The sequence below is a fragment of the Alligator mississippiensis genome, chromosome 10 (genome assembly GCF_030867095.1).
Source record: "Alligator mississippiensis isolate rAllMis1 chromosome 10, rAllMis1, whole genome shotgun sequence".
NCBI classification, from domain to species: domain Eukaryota; kingdom Metazoa; phylum Chordata; order Crocodylia; family Alligatoridae; genus Alligator; species Alligator mississippiensis.
This window is the reverse complement of record NC_081833.1, coordinates 41,744,061-41,766,887: the sequence shown is the minus strand read 5'-3', so window position 1 is coordinate 41,766,887 and position 22,827 is coordinate 41,744,061. Positions and strand designations below refer to the sequence as shown.

Genomic DNA, 22,827 nt, shown 5'->3' with positions numbered 1-22,827 from the left:
GGGAGAGTCCCTGTTCCCCTGAGCACTCCCGGGAATGACAAGAAACAACGGACACAAGCTAGCGGAGGGTAGTTTCAGGCTAGACATTAGGAGGCACTGTTTCACTGTCAGGGCAGCTAGGACCTGGAACCAACTTCCAAAAGAAGTGGTGCCTGCTCCTACCCTAGGGGTCTTTAAAAAAAGTCTCGACAAACATCTGGCCAGGGTCGTTTGACCCCAGTACTCTTTCCTGCCACAGCAGGGGGTTGGACTAGATGATCTCCTCAGGTCCCTTCCGACCCTACCAACTATGAAACTATGAAGTGTTTAATTATTCTCATAGTTAAAAAGTTTCCCTATTATCTAATTTATATTACTTAGTGCAAATTAAGTCAATAACTACTTCTCCTGCTGTTGGTAGGCATGGAAAACAGCTGATCAGCATCCTTATAAATAAAGAATATTTGCAAACTTCCTATTCCCCTTTTAGTTTTCCCCTTCCTAAACTAAACAAACCCAGTTTTTTTTGCCTTTCCTTATAGCTCACAGTTTATAACCCTTTTATCATTTTGGTTGCTCACCTGTAACCCCATTCTTAAGGGATTCTCATGGTTATTTCTAATTACATGGATAGATAGATGGTAGACAGATTACAACAGAATATAATTTATTTTTCTATACAGCCTTTCATATTAAAGGTAACTCAACGTAACTGCATTAATTCAATACTAGATGCTATATCAGCAGCAGCCAAACAAGCAGGGAAAAACAAAGAAGAGTATGTGCAGACATTACATTTAGATAATTCTAACTAGTCAAGTGCTTACCTGTCTAGACATTCAAAGAGGTTGTATGAGGCACAAATGGTGGGCCTGATCTAAATTCATTCACCTGAGGACGTGAACTAAGTTAGAATGGGAACAGGTTAGCCTGATCTAGTGAATGCCTTCACACATTTGGAAAGCAACCCCAGGGCTGAGAGAGTGCAGCCGCTCACTTCAGCTCTGGGGCTGAGCTCTTTCTACCCCCCGACCCTGAGGGAGCTATTTTTAGCCCCCAGACCTTTACCCCCACAGACGGACACCCCCCCCCCAGGCTCTTGCTAGCTCCCCTGATTCCACCCGCCCCTCCCCCACTCCAACTTACTTATGCTGGGTTCCTGGCATCACTCCCAGTATCAGTGAACATGCACACAGCCACTCCAACTGTATGATCAGCATGTGGCTTAAAGTAAGTTACACGATCGCAGGTCAAGTGCAACAAACATCTGCACGCATCATAAAGTTTTAAGTCACTTCTGCAGTGCCCTCAGTTCTGAGCCTAGCTGGCAGCCTTATATCATTTAGAGTATCCTACAGACTGATCTAAATTGTAGAGGTCACAAAGCACTACTCTGGAAGCGGGAACTACCAGAATGTAAGGAGAGCCTCAGCCTCAGCCTCATGCAGATCCAGAAATGTGGCAGCAGGAGAGCAGCAATTAAGACTGTCCCACTCCTCTGCCACCAAGTTTTTGGACCTGTGAAGAGTTCTGAGGTCCAGGTTACATGGCTGTGTGCGCTGGATCTGGCCCATGGGCCAGATGCTGAGCACCCCTGCTTTACAGAGATTGTCAGTTCCAGACAAACATTAAGAACCTAGGCACATGGCATGACCAAATGGAATTGTGTGGAAATGGAATGAATTATCTAACCTGGAATCTGGCCAGGAAAATATAAATAAATAAAAAGGAAAAAGGGACATTTACATGCTGCCCCCCTGCTGAACTTTTTTTAAGCAAAATGTGATCAGTATAAACACCAATGTTCTAAAAGCCTTTATATACAAGAGACATATGCAAACACTTAGTGATTTTCTTGATATAGCATGAGCTGTACTCACAAAAAAGGTGACTGCTGCAGTGACATGAAACAGCCATTAGAATTGAATGAAAACAGGAAATCTGTTTGTGAACAAGTTTCGGATTGTACATGAAACGTGTTGTGAAAAATCTGTCCCATTTTCTTTTACATTTGACATTTCAACAACTATTTTCATGAATATTTGAAAATAAAATAACACTGGTGAAAAAGAGAGGATGATTTTCTCATAAACATGAGTAAAAACATTTGTAAAACCAGACCACTGTGCCTTTTCATCAAGCTTTGAACACTCTCTGAAGATGAACAGCCCTGTCCCCTTTCCTGTGCAATCACTGGTTTTTGTCAACATTGCATAGAATTCCTTCTACTTCCTTCTTCAGAATGAACTTAATGATTAGTGTTCTCATCCTCTACGTCACTGACTGCCCATACATTTTACCTCAGTACACTATAATATATAAAAGCATATCTGGGATCACACAGTGGAATGGCTTCACAGTGGCATCAGCTCCAGTTTTGTACCAGTGTAACTCCACTTATATTTACTCAGGGAATCAGTGGCATAGATTGTTTTGAATGTTGCTTAGGAAGCCCAACAGGCCAGTAAAAAGCCAAACATATTTGTCCAAAATGCTAATAAATGTCCATGTCTTCAGTAAAAACTGATTCAAGCCCGGTGTTCAGAATTGTATTAATGTGCTTTCCCCAATCTTTCTGGATTCTCTTTTAGGCCCTAACTCTTTCACAGAGGCTGTGGCTTACATCCAGTCTCAGTATGAGAGCAAGAACAAGTCCCCCAACAAGGAGATCTACACACACATCACCTGTGCCACCGACACCAACAACATCCAGTTTGTCTTCGATGCAGTGACAGATGTTATCATTGCCAACAACCTGCGTGGATGCGGACTCTACTAAACCCTTCTTCTCCTTCTCCTCTCCCTACGTACACCTGGAAACACTCTCATTCAGGTTGATGGGTTTCTCTTACCCTTCCCCCGTCCCAAAAGATAAGATGGAGAAGACGATAAAAAATTACATAAACTCCCCTCCCTTTTTCTGTCCCCAAGAACCTCTGAAGAAAGGTCTGCTTTCCCCTAGCCACCCCTTTTTTAAAAAAAAATTCCTTCTGTTACATTTGTTTTCACCTTGTTCAGTTTCAGGAATGGCAGCCAATGTTCATGATACTGTAGAGGGAGCTAAAACAACCTCTGCGTTTCAGCTGCCAAAAAAGGCTCATTCATGAAAACAAAATCAGTTTCTCAAAGCTGTATGACTAGCTTACATCAAAATTAGAATCTGAAACTTAAACACTTTTTTATTTGCCTAAAATTGAGGGATATTTTAATTTCCTTTATTGTTTATGTTTTTCTTAAACTCTCTCTGGATACTCGAGATGAAAGGTAATCACTTCAGAGGCTCTTTCTGGCACCAGCTTCTATTCCAAAGTTGAAAGGGTCAATTTAGGAAACAGAGACAATAGTTTGATACTAGATTATTTTCTTTTAGATAAATATTTGGACACGTGAAACAGCTGTAATGATGTTTGCTGGTGTCACTTAAGACAGACCCAGTAACAGAAGCTACTAAGCATCGTAAAATGTTTATTACCTATAACAGGCTTACCTCAAGTTTTCAAAATTAACGTTAAAATATTTCTCTAGTATTTTCAATAATCCATTTCTTACTCTACATATATCTTTATTCTCTTTACTTGATACTGCAGAGCTACTGTACTGTAGCTGGGCAACTGCTAGATGTTCGTGTAACAACCCTCATGTAACGAGACATTAGCAACAAGCATTGTTCCGAGTGAAGTTCTGAATCATGTACGTTTCCTGGTATGACTAAGTATAAAAAAAATACTCATTGGGCCCTGTTCTTTCCTGCATCCAGGTTCTGTTTAACACAGATCTATCAGGGAACTAGTTATGGCTTCCTGATGCAGTGCCAGCCTAACACCAGCATTAGTTAGACCATGTGGGGCCACAGGTGTAACTTTAAATTTTGGTGCCCAGGGCAGTGTTGGGAGGGAGTGCTTATCTCCTCGTGCAGGCTCCAGCAATGCCAGCATGGGCCACTTCTGCCTTGGCGCAAGCTCCCAACACAGGCTGTTGCAGCAGCACAGGCTCCTGGGGCCTGCCTTTCTGGCACCCCCTCTGAATCGACACTCAAAGCTAGTACACAAGTTATGCTACTATCTGAGGAGTTTGCTGTAAGCTGTACCACTGCCCTTAGGACTCCAAAGGATCTTAAGCCTGGAAAAATTAGCATGGCAGAACTATGCTCCTTGGTGCCTTCAGCTATGCACGCTGTGCCCTCTCCTCTTCAGGTAGCCCACCCCTAAGCTTGAGCAGAAGCAGGTGGCTGACACAGGAGCCAGCTCTGCCAGATTCACATCAGCAAGAAATTTCCCAGTGTGAAGGCAATTTTCATTGGCCATTCCCAAATGGAATCCCTGGGCATGAAGTGTCCAGGGAGCTTTTCACTGTACTCCTGTTTGCATCTTTGTGCACCTCAATACCTTTACAAATCTGACCCATAGGAGATTAAATCCTATTGATTGTCAGCAAGCATTAAGCTTCTAAACTGCCTCACCAGTTTTCAGGTAGAACTGAGGCTCCTATATCCTTTAGCCACTTTTTAAAATTTACCATCATCTTCAACAATTACAAAGTTGCTAAGGGACAGATTTTTAAAAGGTATTTAGGCATGTAAAGATGCAAATTGGAGTACATGTATTTTCAAATACACTGAGGACCAGATTCTGTTCTACTTATTAGGTGTGTAAGTGGATTTAGGTGCCTAAATGCTATTTTATTTGTTCCAGATCAAGTCCCTGGAAAACAATTAATGCAAAAAGTGGGTAGTTCCTCCTTCTCTTTGCTTTTTTATGACCAGTCATAAGGTATATTACAAGAGTAGCTGCATTAATGGATCTTCTGGACTTGAATAGGATGGAATGGAATCACACTCAGGTTCCTAAGTCCACTTAGAAAGAAAAGAATCTGGCCTAGTGGTGCTTTTCTTTAGGCACCTAATATCTTTAAAAGTCTGCCTGTAATTTCTTAGCTTCTTCAAACCTACCCAAAACATGCAGTTCACCTATGTTGGCACACACCCCAGTCACCATGAAAAAGGAGTCCTCTATTCTTGTGGAACATTTTTCAGTGCCCCTTAGTGATCAGCCTCGTATCTGAAGAAGACTTTGTAGCTACTATTGTTTATAATGATTCCTAAGAAAATCATCTGCCTTTATTTATATTTATTTGGTCAACAGATGCCTTGCTTTAATTTGACCTTTGGCCTCTGAAGCCAGGAGAACCAACAGCCATACCACCAGAAATTAGGGCAGTAGCAAGGGCTGATATCCTACCAGAGAGCTGTAGTCGCAGGTAGGGTGAAGGCTAAAAATCACTGAGGAGTCTGAGACCCTAATTAAGTGCTGAGTTTAGTCTGTTATAGAAAATTATAGCTTGCTATGCATCTACTTCAGTAGTGTTCAGACCTGGGATTTTGGTTTAGACTTTTTTTCTCTGCTCTGTCCATATAGATGCACATGCATATGGAAAAAAATTATAAAAATTCCCTTTAACCATAATTTTAATATATATATAAATTACATGAGTTGTTTAAACCAGTGGTGCTCAACCTTCCATCCCCACATGCCATGAGTGGCGCAAGGAAGGTCTATGGGCTAGAACCTGCGTGGGGTCAGGCCCCATGCATCCAATTGGACCTTGCATTGGCCTGGCCTCACACCCTCAAGCTGCACTTTCCCAGCCACCAACAAGGCTCCCCACAGGCCCTGAAATTTGGTGGCTGGGAAGCAGCAATTCATACTTCTTTCGGCAGGTCCCCTGCTGCCAAGGTTTTTGACCCCATGGGGAGCCCTGAAAGCTTGATGACATGGCTCTGCAGTCTGGGAATTGAGCACCCTTGGTTTATACCCAAGGCAGCTGTGTTATGGGAGTGGCAACAGGAAGCTAACATGATCAAAGCAATAGAGTGCAAAGGGAAAATGTAAGAAAGAGGGACAGAAATGGAGGGTGACAGGTGTGCAGAAGACAGATTTGGAGAGTGAAGTAAGATGGAGCAGGGGGGCTAATGAGGATCAGAAGAACAAAATCTGCAGGTATGAGGGTGAAAAATAAAAATTGGGAGTGAGTCAGTGGCTTGCTGCCACCATCAGGGGCCAGAGTGCTCAGGTGTTTGTCCTTGCAGTGATAGTGTCCAGTTGAGGCGAAGACAGTAGCATGAGAAGAGATACAGAATTCAGCATGCTCCTACTGCTGCTGACAGACACTTCTGAGGAAGCTTAAAGCTCCACCTTAAAAGACTTTGTGGATGTCCCAAGTGGCATCAATGAGAGGAAAGCATGTTTCAGGATCCACAGTGTCAAGTTGCCTTGGAAGGGAGGATAAGAGGGACCCTGCTGATCCCTAGCTCTGTACCACAGATCTGTCATTTTGTACACGGACCGATTGGTTTTATCTGTGATTTTGATCTGTGTGAGCCTGTACCTGATAACTCTGGACCAGGTCAAGTTCTATGGCAGAAAATATACTGGTTTTCATGGCCCAAAAGCTGATGGTTGGCTAAGAAGGATAATACAGGAAACCCTCGGTATTTGGGGGTTCAGCATTCGCAGTTTCATATATATGCGAATGCCTAACCTGCATTTTAAATACACTTTAAACACTTACCAGAGCTCCCCAGGAGCTCCTGCTGCCATGTTCCTGCTGCCACCACCAAAGCATGCCCCCCCAGCCGCCGGGGGCACTGCATTCACGAATACAGTGCCCTATTCGCAGATTTCGCCATTCACACGGGTCACAGGAACATATCCCCCATGAATAGTGAGGTCGCCTGTATTAAACTACTCCCTGCACCTCTTCCCTCTCCATTTCGCTAACCAGAGATGCTGAACTGGTTTGTTAAAAAATAAGAGCCAGACCAGACCTCTACTCTTTTAAAAGCTATATATATTGGGTTCCTCTCCTAGACTCAAGTATACATTACTTTTAAAGACCAATACAGTGTGTTTTCGTCAACATACTACAGCAGCTAGTGTGCTATAAATGCCATGCTAGAGACCCAGAGCAGGCTTAGGCCCTTGAATGAGTTCTGTATTTAGTTTTCATGAACTCACATTCCCAAAGTATTCTGGAGTGCCTTTGACACAGATAAGACCCAGATTTTCATTCAGCTTGTGTCCCCAGGCCCAAAAATGACTACCGACCTAACTGGTCAGCATAGCCAGTTTGGCTTCAGTGGGTGGCAATCAGTGAAAGAAACAAGCATGGTGAAAATGGCTGGTGATAACTGTAAGAGAAAAGATGTGAAGAGCAGAGAACAGACGACTGAAGTTGGAAAGGAGGAAGGAAAAGGATCTGGCTGAGTTGACAAAGGTAGGGGGGAAAAAGCAGATGAGGAAAAGAGTGATACATGAAGGACTGGAAAGTCTCAGTCCAGGAAATTTAGATTTTCCAAGCTTTTCTGTGATATCTGTGACTAACCTGCACCAATAATTTTGCCAAACAGTGTCCTCAAGATATAAGAAATGAATAGGAGATCACATATTTTTAAAAGCAGTACAGTAATTATCCTTATCAAAATGATCGCAGCCCCAAACTAGCATATCTCTATAAGTGAAAATCTAAAGTATTAAATAATATTTATTATTGTGTGTAGTTGAGAGTCACTGCCTGGGAGGGCAGGTAACTGCAACAATAACAGCAATGGTTCCATTGTAGTTTTGTCTTTGCTCTTGGCTGGCAAAGAAGAGCCTTCTTTCTCTCCATAGCCATAAAACAAAGTTCAGCCTATGCTTCAAAAATACCTCCCCATGGAACAGCATTCATGAAGAGTCAGGCAGCTTGATTAGTATTCTTCTTCCAGCTTTTAGACCTCCTATTCCTATATCTGTCCTAGTTTCATAGATACTAACTCAATAGTCAGTTTTGTATAATTCTAGCACCCTCTGCTGTATTAGATCTAAAACAACAGAATACCACTCATGGATGCAAGATACGCACATATAATTGCACTTATTTTAACTGGGATTTTTTTTAAATCAGTAGAATGTGGTGCCTAATTCTCTTGGCCCCTTTTGAAAATCCCTTGTGCCCTGATACTGCAAAGACCTATTTAGATGTTTAGTTAGTATTACTACCTTGTGATTGAAATCACTGGAACTACCCATGAGACATGGTTAAGTCTGTGAAGAACCAGGAACTCAGTGTGTAAGCAGACAATGTGGCGACAGGAAGACCACAGGAAAGTTAAACCAGCAACACCAGATGAGCCATTCTTCCTTCTCAGATGTACATCATCAGTTTCATTGAGGTTGTACTAGTAAAATGAAAATTTTGCAGCCTAATGAAAGTTGTGTAGTTAACTTGTTTTACTGCTCAAGGCAACATGCCCTGAAGAACCCTGTAGTCCTTCCTACATTGAAGGGCTTCTGGAAGGTGATAAATAACCTTGCAAAATCAAAGGAAAAAAAGATAACTAGAACTCTTGTTTTGATGGGTGTTTTGACAAGGGAAGGAGAAAGTAATATCACTCCTAAAATGTTGCCATTGTGCAACATCAATTTTGATTTCCCAATTTGAGGCCAAAAGTCTGAATATTATAATCAACACATAGTTTTAACCATGGAAGTGTACTAACATAGTGTAGGAGATGCACATAATTTGAACAATGACTTTGTGAAGCAACATCTGTTTATCTAATGATCTTTAAAAAGTGTATGGATGTACAACACTGATCTCTAATATCATGTGTAATTATTCAGCCCAAACAAAATGCCCAACTTACTTAATGTTAAAGACCAAAGACTTTATCTGATTACAGCAAGTAGAAAAGCATTGCCCTTTACTGAGTTGTAACAGAAGCAGCATGAGTACCACTTGCAGTTTGAGCTGGGGGGTTTTCCCCTAGCTGGGGGTGGGGTATTACCCTTTGTAGTAAGCAGAGTATTTAAATCTGTTCTTACTCTAGATGGTGCTGATTCATAGGGCCCAATTCTCCGCTATTCTGCACCCTGTGTCGTCATTTGTAAGCACACAGAGTGCAGATTGGTGCCATTCTGATTGATAGAGTTTTCCACTCACTTTGTGCTCACGTAAGTAACACCACTTGATTGCAGAATAGCAGCATGTCAGGCCCATGATAGTTTTACATGGAATCAGATGCTCAGAGATTTAGAAGAATTAAAATAGTGTGTGGTGGGTCAGAGCAATCTCTTGCTTTTTACGGCAGATGGTTTGTGTCTCATGTATTCTGCGCAGATTGATTTTACAGGGCTGATTCTATGGTCTGGACTCAAAATTTACTCAAGCAAAATACCTGGTGAGATTAACAGGATATTTTGTCTGCAAAAGTTGTCAATAAACACAGTAGGATTTTGTCCTGAATGATATTAGAGTTAGTAATAAATGTTGATCACATGCTGCTGCCATTGCAATCTTTCCTGTATTTGTACACAAGCATTTGCATTTTTGCCCTGCATGCACAGATCAATGCATGCCTAATTGGAATATTTGTATGCTTATTTGACTGGTGACTTAACTAGCCATGTGCAAGTCCATAAAATCTTGACTTGCGCTTGCTCACCTGATCATTTATTCATGAAAAAGTTTCCCAAGTAAGTATAGATCCAAGCTTACAGTTCAATTAGGCCTTTGCTGGGCATTTCCCACAGCTTTGCATAATGACGATGATATGATGGGGAGATACAGGAAGTGAGAAAAAAAGTGTAGTGGAAATCATCTTCAGCAGCGTTTCAAAACCTAGGTGAAAGTTAGGCTTCATTGAAATCAGTGGCAAAACTCCCTTGCATTTTTAATGTGGCCAGGAACTCATCCATAATCCCTTAAAGGGAGTCAGTCGCTTTTGATTACTTGACACCTTGATGGGGGTGGGGGGAGGATCATTTAGGAAGCTGCTTTAATATACTCCATTAAAAGAAGAGATGGATTTTTTTTTAAATGTATGTATGCTGTCTTAGATTCCTCACTTCTTATGTAATTGCTGATGTCATAGACATTTCTTGGATAATGTTGGTGAAGTAAGCAGAATTTAAATCAACTTGAACTACACTGCTTAATAACATGGGAGCCTCCTCACTGTTATAATAATGCAATTATACTTTACACATAGTTATGGCCAAGCAGTCTGGGCTCTCATTTCTGAGCTGTGAGTTCTAATTCTGTCCCCTCTTGACATCAGCTCTTTCTGTGGCTTTGAGCAGATCACTTAATTGCTCTTCCTCCATTTCCCTTTGTGTATTTATAGACTTTGCTTCCAAAATGGCATTATTCATCAGCAATCACCATCCTTCCTTCTAGTTCTTTTTTAATTGGTTGCCCTGTGCAGACAACATTTTACCCAATGCTTATTTGTTTACTTAAGTGATAGCAATAATTACATGTACAACATATAAATAAAATGTAAAAATACAGTCCACCTTTCATAAAATCCTTTTATTGAACAATAAATAGGTCTCTCCTTACACTGCAGCATTCTACCTTCATCTCTCTTGGAGTCCCCAGAATTAGTTTTACTTGCAACACATACACACATAAACAATATAGACTTTGTATCGCATTGGTACCATTGCAACCAAATTAGGTTATGAGGGAAAATAAAGACATGAAATTCAACTAATGATTTTAGCTGAACTTTGAAGCAAGTATGGAAATTTGCCATAGATTCTTTGCTGTTCCTTTAATGTATTTTGGAAGACACATTTTTTTTTAAATTACTCAAATTATTAGATGAGGATGGTCATCACCTGAAAGCTCCACAATGCAGAATTAGCATTAGCAAACCTGAAAAGAGCTGACAATAGCAGGGGACAGGGAGGCAAAAGAAGAGAGGCTCCCAATTGGCTTCAGATGACCATCCTCATCAGCACAGATCTATTGAAATCAGTGGAACTATACTAATGGAGAATTTGGCCCACACTATGTGCAGCAGTATGCACACACTTAGTTCTCTTTGTTGAGTATGCTAGTATGGTTTTCCATGAAAATGCAGCTTGGATGAGACAGTGGTTTCATCATACACGGAAAAGCGCTTTATTAATGAGGGAGTTGAAGGAGGCAAATAAGTACTTAGATGCCACGCTTACTCCCATACCATAGTATGTTACTGCATACAGTCCCATTGATATCAGTGGGACTCTTTGGGTACATCTACACAAGATGCTGAATTCACAGTAGACTAATTCTACTGCACATTAGTGCATCATGGTGAAAGCCATGCTATTGTGCTAATGTGCAGTAGAATTAATCTAAAAGACACATGCTGGTGCTACTGCACAGTAGTGCCAATTGCTGTGCATTTAGTTAGTACCTGTTATTACCAGTACTAAACAATATGCAGTAACCGCAGTGCATTAATGCACATGTAAATGTGTCCATTGGATAGTAAGTTGCAGCTCCCAGAAGGGTAGCACCATTTGGACCGCAGCAATAAAACTGCACTGCAAGTATACGTGTTGGAATATTCACATATATTTTTAAAGGCTAACTTGTCTTTAACGCAGGGAGGTTACACTATCACCTTTGTATATAGACTGAGGAGTGTAGTCCAGAATCAAAGCAGCATAAAAGATCCAGCTGTCAGGCTTGTTCCCTACAGTCTCTTCTCTAGTGCTTTCTCCAGCATAGCTGCAAATGAATCATTTGGTCAGTCTTCCACCATCTCCCATGGAGAAACTATTCCAAAGACTCTGCTAGAAATGTGATTATAAAAATGAACCTATTGTAGAAATGTCTGTGGTCAAACTGGCAAGTCATGAAGCCACACTAGAGGTCACCCACACTGAAATATGGTGAACTGCAGCAAATTTAGGCACAGTTATTAATTGCCATTTTTTGGGTAGTGATAGATTTTGAAAGATTTCCTCCTTTTAAATCTGTTACAACCCAGAGAGACTTGTCACAAGTTAAGCTAGGTCCAAGTTACTGAATGACAAGAAGAATCAGGAGCAATTCTAGATTGAAAGAGCTGTCTGCTAACTAATGCTAGGGCTACTGAAACTTTGATTTTGAAATATTGGTGGGAAGTGTTCAAGTCTGAAGCACTGTGGAAGACATTGCAGGGGATCCACGCTAAATAATCAGATTACCTATCATTTGTGACAATGAAATGTACTTGGAACAGCCTCTTTTAGTAGAAGTCAAGGTCCCAGGTTCTCACAAGCCCAGCAGCCCATAAGGCTAGCATCGTTAAGGCAGGCCAGTTTCCATAGCCAGTGGTGCGGAAAGGAGTGGTGTGACTGGCATAAATTCCAGCTGCCTTTGTCTCTTCCACAGATGCCAATTACAGCAGGGTTGAATAGGGGTGGCCTTTGGCACAGGGCCAGACAGGCTCAAACTCATGTTTCCAGACCCATAGAAAGATCCCTTCACTACTTGGGCACCATCAACAGGCGTAGGGAGAACAAAATCCAAAATAGAGTTGTAAAATTGAGCTTGATCAATGTAAACAGGATTATATGATATGGCTGCCTGCAAATGCAGGCAACTGAAAGGATGAATCAAAGGCCCCTTCCAGTCTTATATTCCTCTGTGATAGAACTCCAAAAGTAAGCTGGTACAGTAGAAGTTAAATGTGGTCATCTCTTTTCACACGATATTGCAGAGCAGCAAGACTGTGAAAGTTCCCATGTTGGATGCAGGCACTGCAGAGCACTGCAGGTTTAGAGCAGCCCATTAGCTTCCCCACCTTCTGTGATGATAGTTCCATCCTTCTGAGAATTCAGACTGATTTTCCTCTTCTTGCCTTGCTGTGCCTCAGACTCTGAATGAACACCAGCAGCAGCTGTTATGGTCTCAGCTATATCAGCCACCTCAGGGTGGACCAATCTGTTCATTCTTGTGTACAGTACTGGGACTAACAGAAGTGCCTTTTTCTATATCTTAAATACTGATTGAAATGAGCAGTCTGCCTGTGGGTTGTTGGGACTAGTCATAGAAATAGTAACCTTCAAACCCTGCTCTGTCATGCAGGACACATAAAAAGAAAAGTTAGTTATGTGTGAGAAGGAGGAGTTTGGATCTGATCAGAGTGTAGGTAGGTACTGCTTGGATCCATCCTGACAGTAACCATTCCTAGAGACCAATGAGCTAACAGCATTGCTAGCAGCTGTCTAAAGTATGGCAGGATAATAGGCTTCCTCAGTGGGATCTATTATCCTCCTTGACTCTTTGATTTTAGCTGATAGGTCCTGAACTGTTCCAGTAAACGAAGGCTATACAGTTTTGGAAACTGTTTTAATACTGTACCCTATGGTGACCTTGTTACAGTTAGACAGATATTGAACTGGGATGCTAGCTATTAATATGCTAGGGTGCATCCCTATGAGTGGGAACTTGCATTCCCCAGGAACAACCAGCAGCAGCACATATTTGTGCTGCTGCTAGTTGTCCCCAGGGAACACTCCTGCATACACGCTCTGGCACATAGCAAGTTGCCCTAAGCAAGGTAGGGAAGGTTGGGGCCAGCACCTGGGCTGGCCTCAGCAGCTTTACCTGGGGTCCTTCCAGGGCTCTAGCAGTGGCAATCCAGGTACATAGAGCCTGGCCAGCAGCCAGAGCTCTGGCTGGCCAAGCTCTGGTTTCAGGCGGCACACGCCACCACCCCATTTTTTTTTTTTTTTTTGGTGTCGGTTTTTTTGACACCAGGATCACCTAATGTCAAAAAAAAAAAAATCTGCTGTGCTGTGAATTAGCAGAACAGCAAATGTCTGTATATGCAGCACATGTGTTCTGCAACACCACAAACTACATGACCACTGTGGCATACCTGGTATGATCTGACTGGTACTGGAGGTCTGTGCCTGGCTTCTGGGGCAGAAGGGGAGGAATTAAGTCCTTGTTTTTGTACTGCAGAACATCACTACCTCCCACCAGCTGCAGTAGAATGACAATGGATAACCACGTGTAAATTCAACTGCAGATTCTTTCACAATTAACTTGCTGTTCATACTGTCCTGGCTCCAGCTATCACCCACTTCCAAAAATATACTAAGTATATCTATATATAAGAGTTATACAAATACACCTCATAATGTAAGGTCTTGCACAAATCCAGCATCAAAATCCACGGCAAAGTAGCATTAGGAAACATCAAGTGACTTGTGATTACAGACTGATAACTGCTTTATTTCCCAGTAAAAAAAAATGATAGCTTGTAGGTAGGGCATTACCTTTATGTGTTTTATCACAGATATTATATCTCCAAAAGTACCTGAGGGAAATCAGAACAACTGGGAGGATGGTTTCAGAATGGAACACCACCACTCTACCCCTGCTGTATTGTTGTAATACTGTAACTGGAAGCAATACAATGTAATTGTATTCGGGGGTCGGACTCGATGATCTATTGAGGTCCCTTCTGACCCTAACATCTATGAATCTATTAATCTAATGTAATGGGCAGGGAGTCAGGAGACCTGGGTTCAGTTCCTGACTCTCGCACTGCTCTGCTGGTGTAAGCTGAGGCAACTCTACTGAGACCAATGGAGTTGCATCCAGTTATGATAGCAATGAAATGGCCATACAGAGCAGAAAAGCCTATAAGAACTAGTGCAGTGATGAAAAACAAAGGCCTCAGGGTAAGATCTGAACATGCTGGGTGCAACTACACATGCAATTAATTAGAAGCAATAAACTCTGGCACATATTGCACCAGAGTTTATTGCTCTCAGGTGCTGCATCTTCACGCGCACACAGGACCACAGCACGTTGAGACAGGTCAGAGCAGCCCAGGCTGGCAGAGGGCCTGGGAGGTCAGCCTGCCAACCTGGAGCTGCTCTGACCTGGCTCAATGAGCTGTGGAGGGGCTGACTGAGGCACAGGGGTGCTTCAGTGAATGGCTAGCTGGCAGGTAGCCCCTGCACCAAAGCATCCTCATGCCCCAGCCAGACCCATCAGCATCTACACGTGTTGCTGCGCACTAAAAAAACCTCTGTCATTAAGCTGCAGTGGAGTTTATTAGTTTACTACAACCTAATAGGGCCACACATGTAGATGCTGAGATGTTTGCTATGGCAGCACTGCAGTAAACATCTCGTGTATACATGCCCTTGGAGGAGCAACAGCTGTGTTACATTTCCAATAGATATAGTCCCAAAGTAGTGTAAGAGCAGTAGGTGAGTGGGGCACATGCCCTAGGCACAACAATCTAAGGAGAGGGGCATCAATAGCATAAAGAAAGGGGCACCTCTCCCTCCCATCCTTTGCTCCACCTGCACTTTCTGGCTGTAGGAAGCAGCCAGTGCAGGTGCTTGTTGTGGGTGCCTATACATGAACACTGAAGCTGCCCCAACATACCATAATTACAGCATGTCAGAGCAGACTCAATTAATCATTCAATGAGCTTTAGTTAAAGCCACTTTTCAGCACGAGGACACTGACATGTGACACTCTGGGTGCTTCAATAAGAATGGCTCTCAGCTCCCAGAGCACATGTATAAACACCCTCTAGAGTGTCACAAAGTGCAAAGCATTCTGGGAATTGCAGCTCTGTAGAGTACCAATAGCTTGCTGCTGCTGTGGGGAGAACTGACCCCATTTTTGCTGCCAAATTCAGTGGGGGTTTTTGCCATCTTGGCATGGGCTTCAGCAGCAAAAAAAAAAAAAGGGGGGGGTGGGAGGGGTGACGGTTTCCCCTCAGCAACAGCAAACTCTACTGCTGTTCTAGAGAATTACAGTTCTCAGAATACCTTTCACTCCCACAACACCTTGCACTCCATGACACTGCCCCGTTGCTGCTTCCTGTTGCTCCTGCCTGCTGCCTTGTGTGAAACCAGAAGGTGTAGGGAGGGCAGAGGAAGAGGAGAAGATGAAGACAGCACTGTCCCAACTACATTTTTCCATATGATGCCTCTGCAGTCCTAGACCTGGTCTGTGGGAGTAAATCCCCCACTTTTTATGGTGCTGAGCAAATAAAAAATAAAGGGTTTGTTTTTGATCCCTGAACCAAACCAAACCACATAAAAAAAACTGTGGCAGGGAGGAGGGAATCATTTAGAAAACCAAAGTTTTTTCAATTAAGTACAACAAAAATAATCCTAATTATTGCTCAGCACAGAACTCTTCATTCAAATTTCTCTCTTTTATTTTTTGAGTTTTCAAACCTTTTTTAAAAGTCATTTAATAAGAGACAGTATAGGTCATTTTTTAAAGGAAAAACACTTCTCAAATGAAACACTAAGCTTCAAAATTGGCAAAAAAAAAAAAAATCAATATTTCCCAGAGATTTTAAATTTTGAAAGTGCCAAAATAGGCTTTTTGGACATGTTTGAATGTTTTTCCACATTTTTCTGCCAAAATTTGTTGCCAAATGTGACATGATTTTGAAATGCATTTCATTCCTTCCAAAACTCTGTATTTCAGCAGATTTACTGTTTGTCAGAAATAATTTCTTCCGGTTCTGATTCATAGGCACATAACTGTTTCTTCATATGTATGTGACACCCTTTAAGGGTACAAAGTTAGAGGCTGAGCATAGTGTCACATACTGTGTTCCTGAAGGAAATGGTTTCCCTTATGAAGGAAAATGGCTGCAGAGGAAAGCCAGTCATGCTGAAATACATCCCTGAAGGCTAGTTAGAGCCACTGGCACAGTCTAATAACAACCTCACAGGACATAACAGCACCTACCCAGGAGCTCTACTTGTATATGCCACTTTCCTGTTGCTCTAGTAGTCTGAGGAAGAGAGAAACTTCCTAGCCAGCACCCTGTATCCTCAGGTATAACGGTTTGGGAAGAATCTAGAGGCAGTAGCATAACTAAGCTGAGGCAATACTGCTAACTAAGCAGTCCTGAATACTGACTTAAGGGGTGACCTAGCCACTGCCACCCAGGCTGCACAACTGACCAGCTACACCTCTGTCTAGGAGACAGGAATGTTGTTTTCAGTATTCTATCTCCCCACCTCAGCCCAAGCTCTGCCAAAGCAGTGGGTAGGATCCTTGCCTTGTAAGCTAATCCTCCAAAGACAGGAAATTCAAAGCCATGAGATGCCCTGAAGGTCCAGGAAAAAGTGAGGTGGCTCCCATAGAGGGAATGAGTCCAAGAGAAGAACATGCCACACTCCTCTTAGTCATTAGGAGGAGTGAATAGAAAATTGCTGAATAAAGTTTAGCTATTCAGCTAAATTCTATTAGCTGAATAGGAAATTGGTAGCTCAACTCCACAGCCATCATGACAGAGCAAGACAAGCTACCAACTTCTTGTGTCATGAGACAATCAGGGGTGGGGGTACAGCAGTGGCCTGCCTTGGGGCTTATGTAATAGGGCTGTGCGAAATTTCTCCGGCTGTTTCGTTTCAACACTGTTTCGACTCATTTCAAGCTAGAAACAGCTAAATCAAAATGAAGCGAAAGGCTTCGAAACAGCCTTGAAACAAAAAAAGGGCAGTTGAAACATTTCAAAGGTTTCTAAACGTTACAAGTTTTGAAGCAGCCAGCCAGGTGGTGGGAGACAAGGGAGAACCAGGGCTGCGATCGGGCTGGGGAAGGGAACTCAGCCCGGCACAGTTCCCCTCCCCAGCGCTGTGATCCCAGGACTGGTGAGAGGAACTGAGCTGGGCTGAGTTCTCATCCCCAGCCGATTGAAACGTCGAAACAGTGTCAAAACAGCAAAATCGTTTCGACGAAACAGAATGGAACAGTGTTTTCGAAACAAAATGAAACTCAAAATGAAACACTGTTCTGTCAAAACAGATGTTGAAGCAGAATGCTACTGTTTCGCCCAGCCCTATGATGTAATGCAAGCAACAGCTGTATGTCCTGGACTAAAATGAGCCAGAACAGTGCTGTGCCGCAGTCGAGGTGAAAGCTCCCTTTGGCTCCCATTTCCAAGTCACTCAGCTGCCTGAAAATTGGATGAGGGCCATTCCAGGTTGTCAGGGAAGGGGTGGAGTGAGTTGCCGTCATACATTTTCCTTACAGTGCCTTTAGAAAGCAACTTGATGACCACACGTGGTTGACACAATGTTAATAAGTGACTGTGTCAACAGTCCTCCATCCCAAAGAGAGTGGGGGTGATAATGAGATGCTCACCACTGCCTCCTTATCCAAACTAATCTGCTTCTGCAATGCCATACTGACAACAGCACTGACAGATTGGACAGCACACTGGGTTTCAGGTCCATCTTATGCTTTAAACAGTGCCAACTGCAGTGCCCCATGACACCTACTGCAATAAGGCAGGGCTGGGGGTGGGGGGTAGGGGAGAGGAGGGAAGGAATCTCTAACTTCTGAGGCAGGGTACTTGACTTCACTTGCCTTTCATTTCACAGGAGAGTCCTGCTTCTTGACAGGTCTCTTCCACCACAACCTCTATTCCCAGCATTTACAGGGCAATGGGAGAGTCACAAGAGTATTTCCAACTTCACAATAGAGCACTGTAATATGCAGCTGGTGCAGAGGAGTTGGGGTTGCCACAAAACTAATCCTGCTGATGGCCACAAAATCCTAACATACTTGGTCCTTGAAGATACTGTATTGACCCTATTTTTGGGAATGAAAAGGACTCTTAAAGACAGGCAGAATCTGTTCTTTTCTTAATCTATCCTTCATTCTATACTTCTTGCTCTCTCCCTTCATATTCCAAGACTTTGCTCATAACATCATCCTGACTAAGCTTCTCAGCCACTTCCCCTTCTCACCCTCCTTTCTTGCTCCAGTTTAATAGGAAAATAATCTTTTAGACTGATACCATTTCATTCTATTCATAGACAGTTATGATCCATAACTCTCCTCCACCTTTTGCCCCCATAATTCTAATTCTCTTCAGCATTTCCAATTTCTTTTGAAGAAACACTGAAGTCTGCTAAAATTTTTCTTTTCCCCAATTCCTTTCCCAATCATTTCCTTGCATGTTTGATGGCCCAAACTGTATTAACTGTAATTTTGTATGGAGAGTGACTGTCCATTGATTTAGTAGAATTTTAGTTATTGTAATAATTTATTGGCTGTCAGTAATGTATTTATTAGTTTAAAATGTTAATAAAGTGCCAGCTCTTTTCTAGTGTGAGAGGGTTTTTATTTGTTTTAAACACCTCAAAATCTTTGCACTAGCAACAATACTATCACCCCCTGCAAACACACACAGACACAAGCATTTTGCTGCTACAGCAATGCTGGTGAAGCCCTCACACAGTGGCTATAGAAGTTGGCCATACCTCCTGGAACTACAGGTCTTTAAGAGGATACAATCAACAGGTACTTAAATATATATTTGTGAAATCTTAAAAGAAATACTTGCTTCCAATTTAAAAGCTTTAAATTAAAGGCTCTCTCCTTTCTAAACTATTAAATATTCTGTCTTCCTATCAACCTGTTCAGAAGTATGCTGTTTGGTAGATGGAGCTATCAGAATGCAGTGTGAGGCAGATCTATTGTATATATATTACTGACTGTGACCCAGGTATCAGCTGTTGTCTTGTACAGTGAACTGAATATTTGTGAGAACCATATCTATTAAGTGTGCTAACAGCACACTCCTACATTAATTCAAATTATCAGTGTAATTTTGAAAACATGCAGTGCCAGCAGTTCAAAAGCCATGTCTCCAGACAGAACTGAACTGGCTTCATTTAAGTTGTTTTAGGTGAAATGGTGTCAAATTCTGAGCAGATTGAATCACTATTGATTCCAAGATGAACATGGGCCGCCAATGTGAGGACGTGGTCAGGAAGGCTAACCGCACTTTGTCATGCATCCATAGATGCATCATGAGCAGGTCCAAGGAGGTGATCCTCCCCCTATGTGCAACATTGGTCAGGCTGCAGTTGGAGTACTGCGTCCAGTTCTGGGTGCCGCACTTCAGGAGGGATGTGGACAGCATTGAGAGGGTCCAGAGGGCCACTCACATGATTAGGGGGTAGCAGGGCAGGCCCTACGAGGAGAGGCTAAGGGACCTGAACCTGTTCAGCCACCACAAAAGAAGGCTGGGAGAGGATCTGGTAGCCACCTACAAACTTGCCAAAGGGGACCATCAGGCAATGGGAGAGTCCCTGTTCCTGCAAGCAATACCAGGGGTAGATTCAGGCTAGATATCAGGAGTCACTACTTCATTGTCAGGGAGGTTAGGAGCTGGAAACAACTTCCAAGGGAAGTGGTGCTTGCCCCTACCCTGGGGGTCTTCAAAAGGAGGCTAGACAACCACCTAGCTGGGGTCATTTGACCAAAGCATCCTTTCCTGCCCATGGCAGGGGGTTGGACTAGATGATCTGCTTAGGCCCCTTCCAACCCTACCAACTATGAAACTAGATGCTTAGTTCACTTACATTAGAAATAAACCAAATTAGACCATTAGAAATAAACCAAATTAGACCATTTTTCAGCTGAAATCATCAGAGTGCTCACCTTGGCTTTTGTATTGGTTTAACTAAATGATGCTAATCAAACCATTTTAAGTTTGTGTAGACAAGGCATCAACTACAAGGTACATCCATGGTGTGATTTTCAGTCCCTGTGCATACAGCTAACTTCACACATATATGTACTGTGGGGGCTACAGCCAACTTAAACATTACATCTAGAGTTTTAAAAACAAAGGACAAACTCCAGAAGTTAAGTATAATTTATTTGTAAGTGTCCTTAGCTGGTCAAAGACCAGATTTCAGCACAGCTGCTGCTTGCTTGGTTGTATTATTTTCCGGGGTTCTCCATATCATTAGTTGCTCTAGGTGTTCCATGACAAGAAGTTGCATGTTCATCCCATAAAATAAAGGGTGAGAATTTTGCTCTAAATAATTCCATGGGGAAGGCAGCCTGTTTGTTAGCTGTAGAAGGATCATAGCTTGACTGAAATTATGTGATAATCCTGGTGCACTTCAGTCTACTTTCAGTGTTGTTTTCTGGTGATTCTATAGCTCTGGTCATGGCTTATCCTGCCATTCAACATCCAATACAGCCATGTGCATGGCTGTAAATAAAATAGCAGTATAAGTTGGGAAGAGACTGGTTTTCCAAGCAAATGGAATATTACTGCAGTAAGTATTCATCCTGGTATAATGAAAGTTCTAAGTAGTGACTTTCCCCCAATCAATTTCCAGCCATTACATTTTTACTTCCAGTATTTCAGTTGTGAATCCACTGCAGATGAAAAGTTTTCTATGTCTCACAATCCATTTCTTAGTGTGACCCATATTTCCATAGCAGACATTTCTGTTTGCAACCACAGAAGCGAAAAGTAATATTAACTATGATTAAAAGGATTCTATATATCTTTAATTTCAATAATTCTGGATATTTCCTAGTGCCACAATGCAGTATTTTGAGACTCTCTCTTAAAATACTTAAGCAGCTTTCATAATTTTGGTAATTTCCAGAAAATATCAAAAGCTGCACTGATTGTAGCCTAAAAAACTCAGCCTTAGAATGGGGTAGGGAGCATGTCAGTAAAGCTATCAGCCAAACATCCAACTACCTTCCAACAATTTTTCCCTACATCCAATTCTCAAACTGAATAAGCTCATGGCAAATTTTAAGACACTTTCAAAGCTTCACAAGGGAAGAAAAACTCTATGATAAATTTTAAAGCAATATGTACCTTGTCATATAATAATAATGTCCTAGGCATTGGCATCAATGATTGAAGTCATCACACCATTGTCATTTCTGTTTCACCCAGGTGTTTAATTTCTCACAAAAATATCTATTGCCTCCCTAATTAAGCAATATTCCACTATCAAAAAGCAAAAACACCACAGGCTACAAAAGGAACCATCAAGGGGAAAAAATTACATGGGATATCTACTGTGGACAACTGAAGAAACTAACACCTTTGGAAAATAGGTTGCTTCATCAGGTTTCCATGAGGAAGAACCACATAAAATGAAAACAAACCAGAACACAACCATTGTAAATGTAAGTTCTTTATTCTCAAATAAGATTCAGAAGCATGGAAGTTACAGCTCTCCTTTCACAGCTAGTTTTTGTTGGAAAGCTACAGAGTAATCCCAGGGGTAACAGGGGTATTAAAATAAAGTCAGGCATCTATCTTCATGGAACATCTGTATTCAAACTATACCTAACAGAATTACCTATTAATAAAAAAAAAATCATTCCCTGTTAAACGTGTGTAATTGAGTCATTTTCTCACTGAGAAGCACAAATATGCTCGTCAACCCAAAAAATACCTATAGCCCCATTACTTGTAGTGTTGTCGTCCTGGTTGTTATCCCAGCAGTCTAATGAATCTGTAGAGTGCATGGAAACTGCCCTCAGATCCAGCCTTTGCTTAAGGAATATAGATCTGTCATAGCAGCTGTACAGCAGATCCCTTCATAGTCCTCAGCATAAGTGATGTTCCAGGTTGGAGCAAGTAAAAAACAGGATTAGTCAGAGCACAACATGCTTTGATCATTTTCAGCTGTCTTCAGCAACAGAGAGCTATGGGCAGCTGTCATGTCTTTTCCTTGTACTGTATCTTTTAAGGCCAAAACCCTCACGTTCAGCACTGCAGAGTTCAGTTTGCTTTGTGGCAGTTTTGCAGCACTGGGGACTCCATTTTCTCTACCATGAGGTGCCAGAGGCTTTCTTGGTTCCTCTCCCTCTGCAGGACTGGACTGGGTCAAGTCAGAGGAAGAGCAAGTATAAGTTCTGCATACATATACAGAGGGCAATTGTTAAGATCCATCATGGATATGATTCCAGAGAATTATAATAATAAATAACTGTTAGTTCAACACAGGGGTGTCCAGAGTGTTGTTGCTGAACTCACAACATATCATCTGGTGACGAGGATGGGATCCTTTGCTGAAAGAGACACCCCTAGATTGTGAGGACAGCATTCTGAGACGCAGCTGTGTTTTGTAATCAGAGGGAAGTCTTTTTTTATTCTTCTTCTTTTCTCTCTATTATGGCTGATGTTAGTTAAAATAGCTACATTGGGGCATATAAAAGAATTTGATGCGAGCCAAAATTTGATGCGAGCTAACTGGCTTCTTGGGA

General features: G+C 42.1%; 1 protein-coding gene across 3 annotated transcripts in view; it reads left to right on the top strand.

The window, feature by feature from the left end:
* GNAO1 (G protein subunit alpha o1) overlaps positions 1-22,827 on the top strand; it is a 383,823-nt gene that overhangs the window by 322,036 nt on the left and 38,960 nt on the right. Inside the window, exon 8 of one of the 3 annotated variants that reach the window (XM_019497282.2) lies at positions 2,571-18,901. The exons of the other annotated variants lie outside the window; for them this stretch is intronic. Within the exon in view, the coding sequence (XP_019352827.1) occupies positions 2,571-2,758 (188 nt within the window). The 3' untranslated portion in view covers positions 2,759-18,901. Of the gene's footprint in view, positions 1-2,570; positions 18,902-22,827 lie in introns of those variants that run through there. 3 annotated transcript variants of the gene reach the window in all.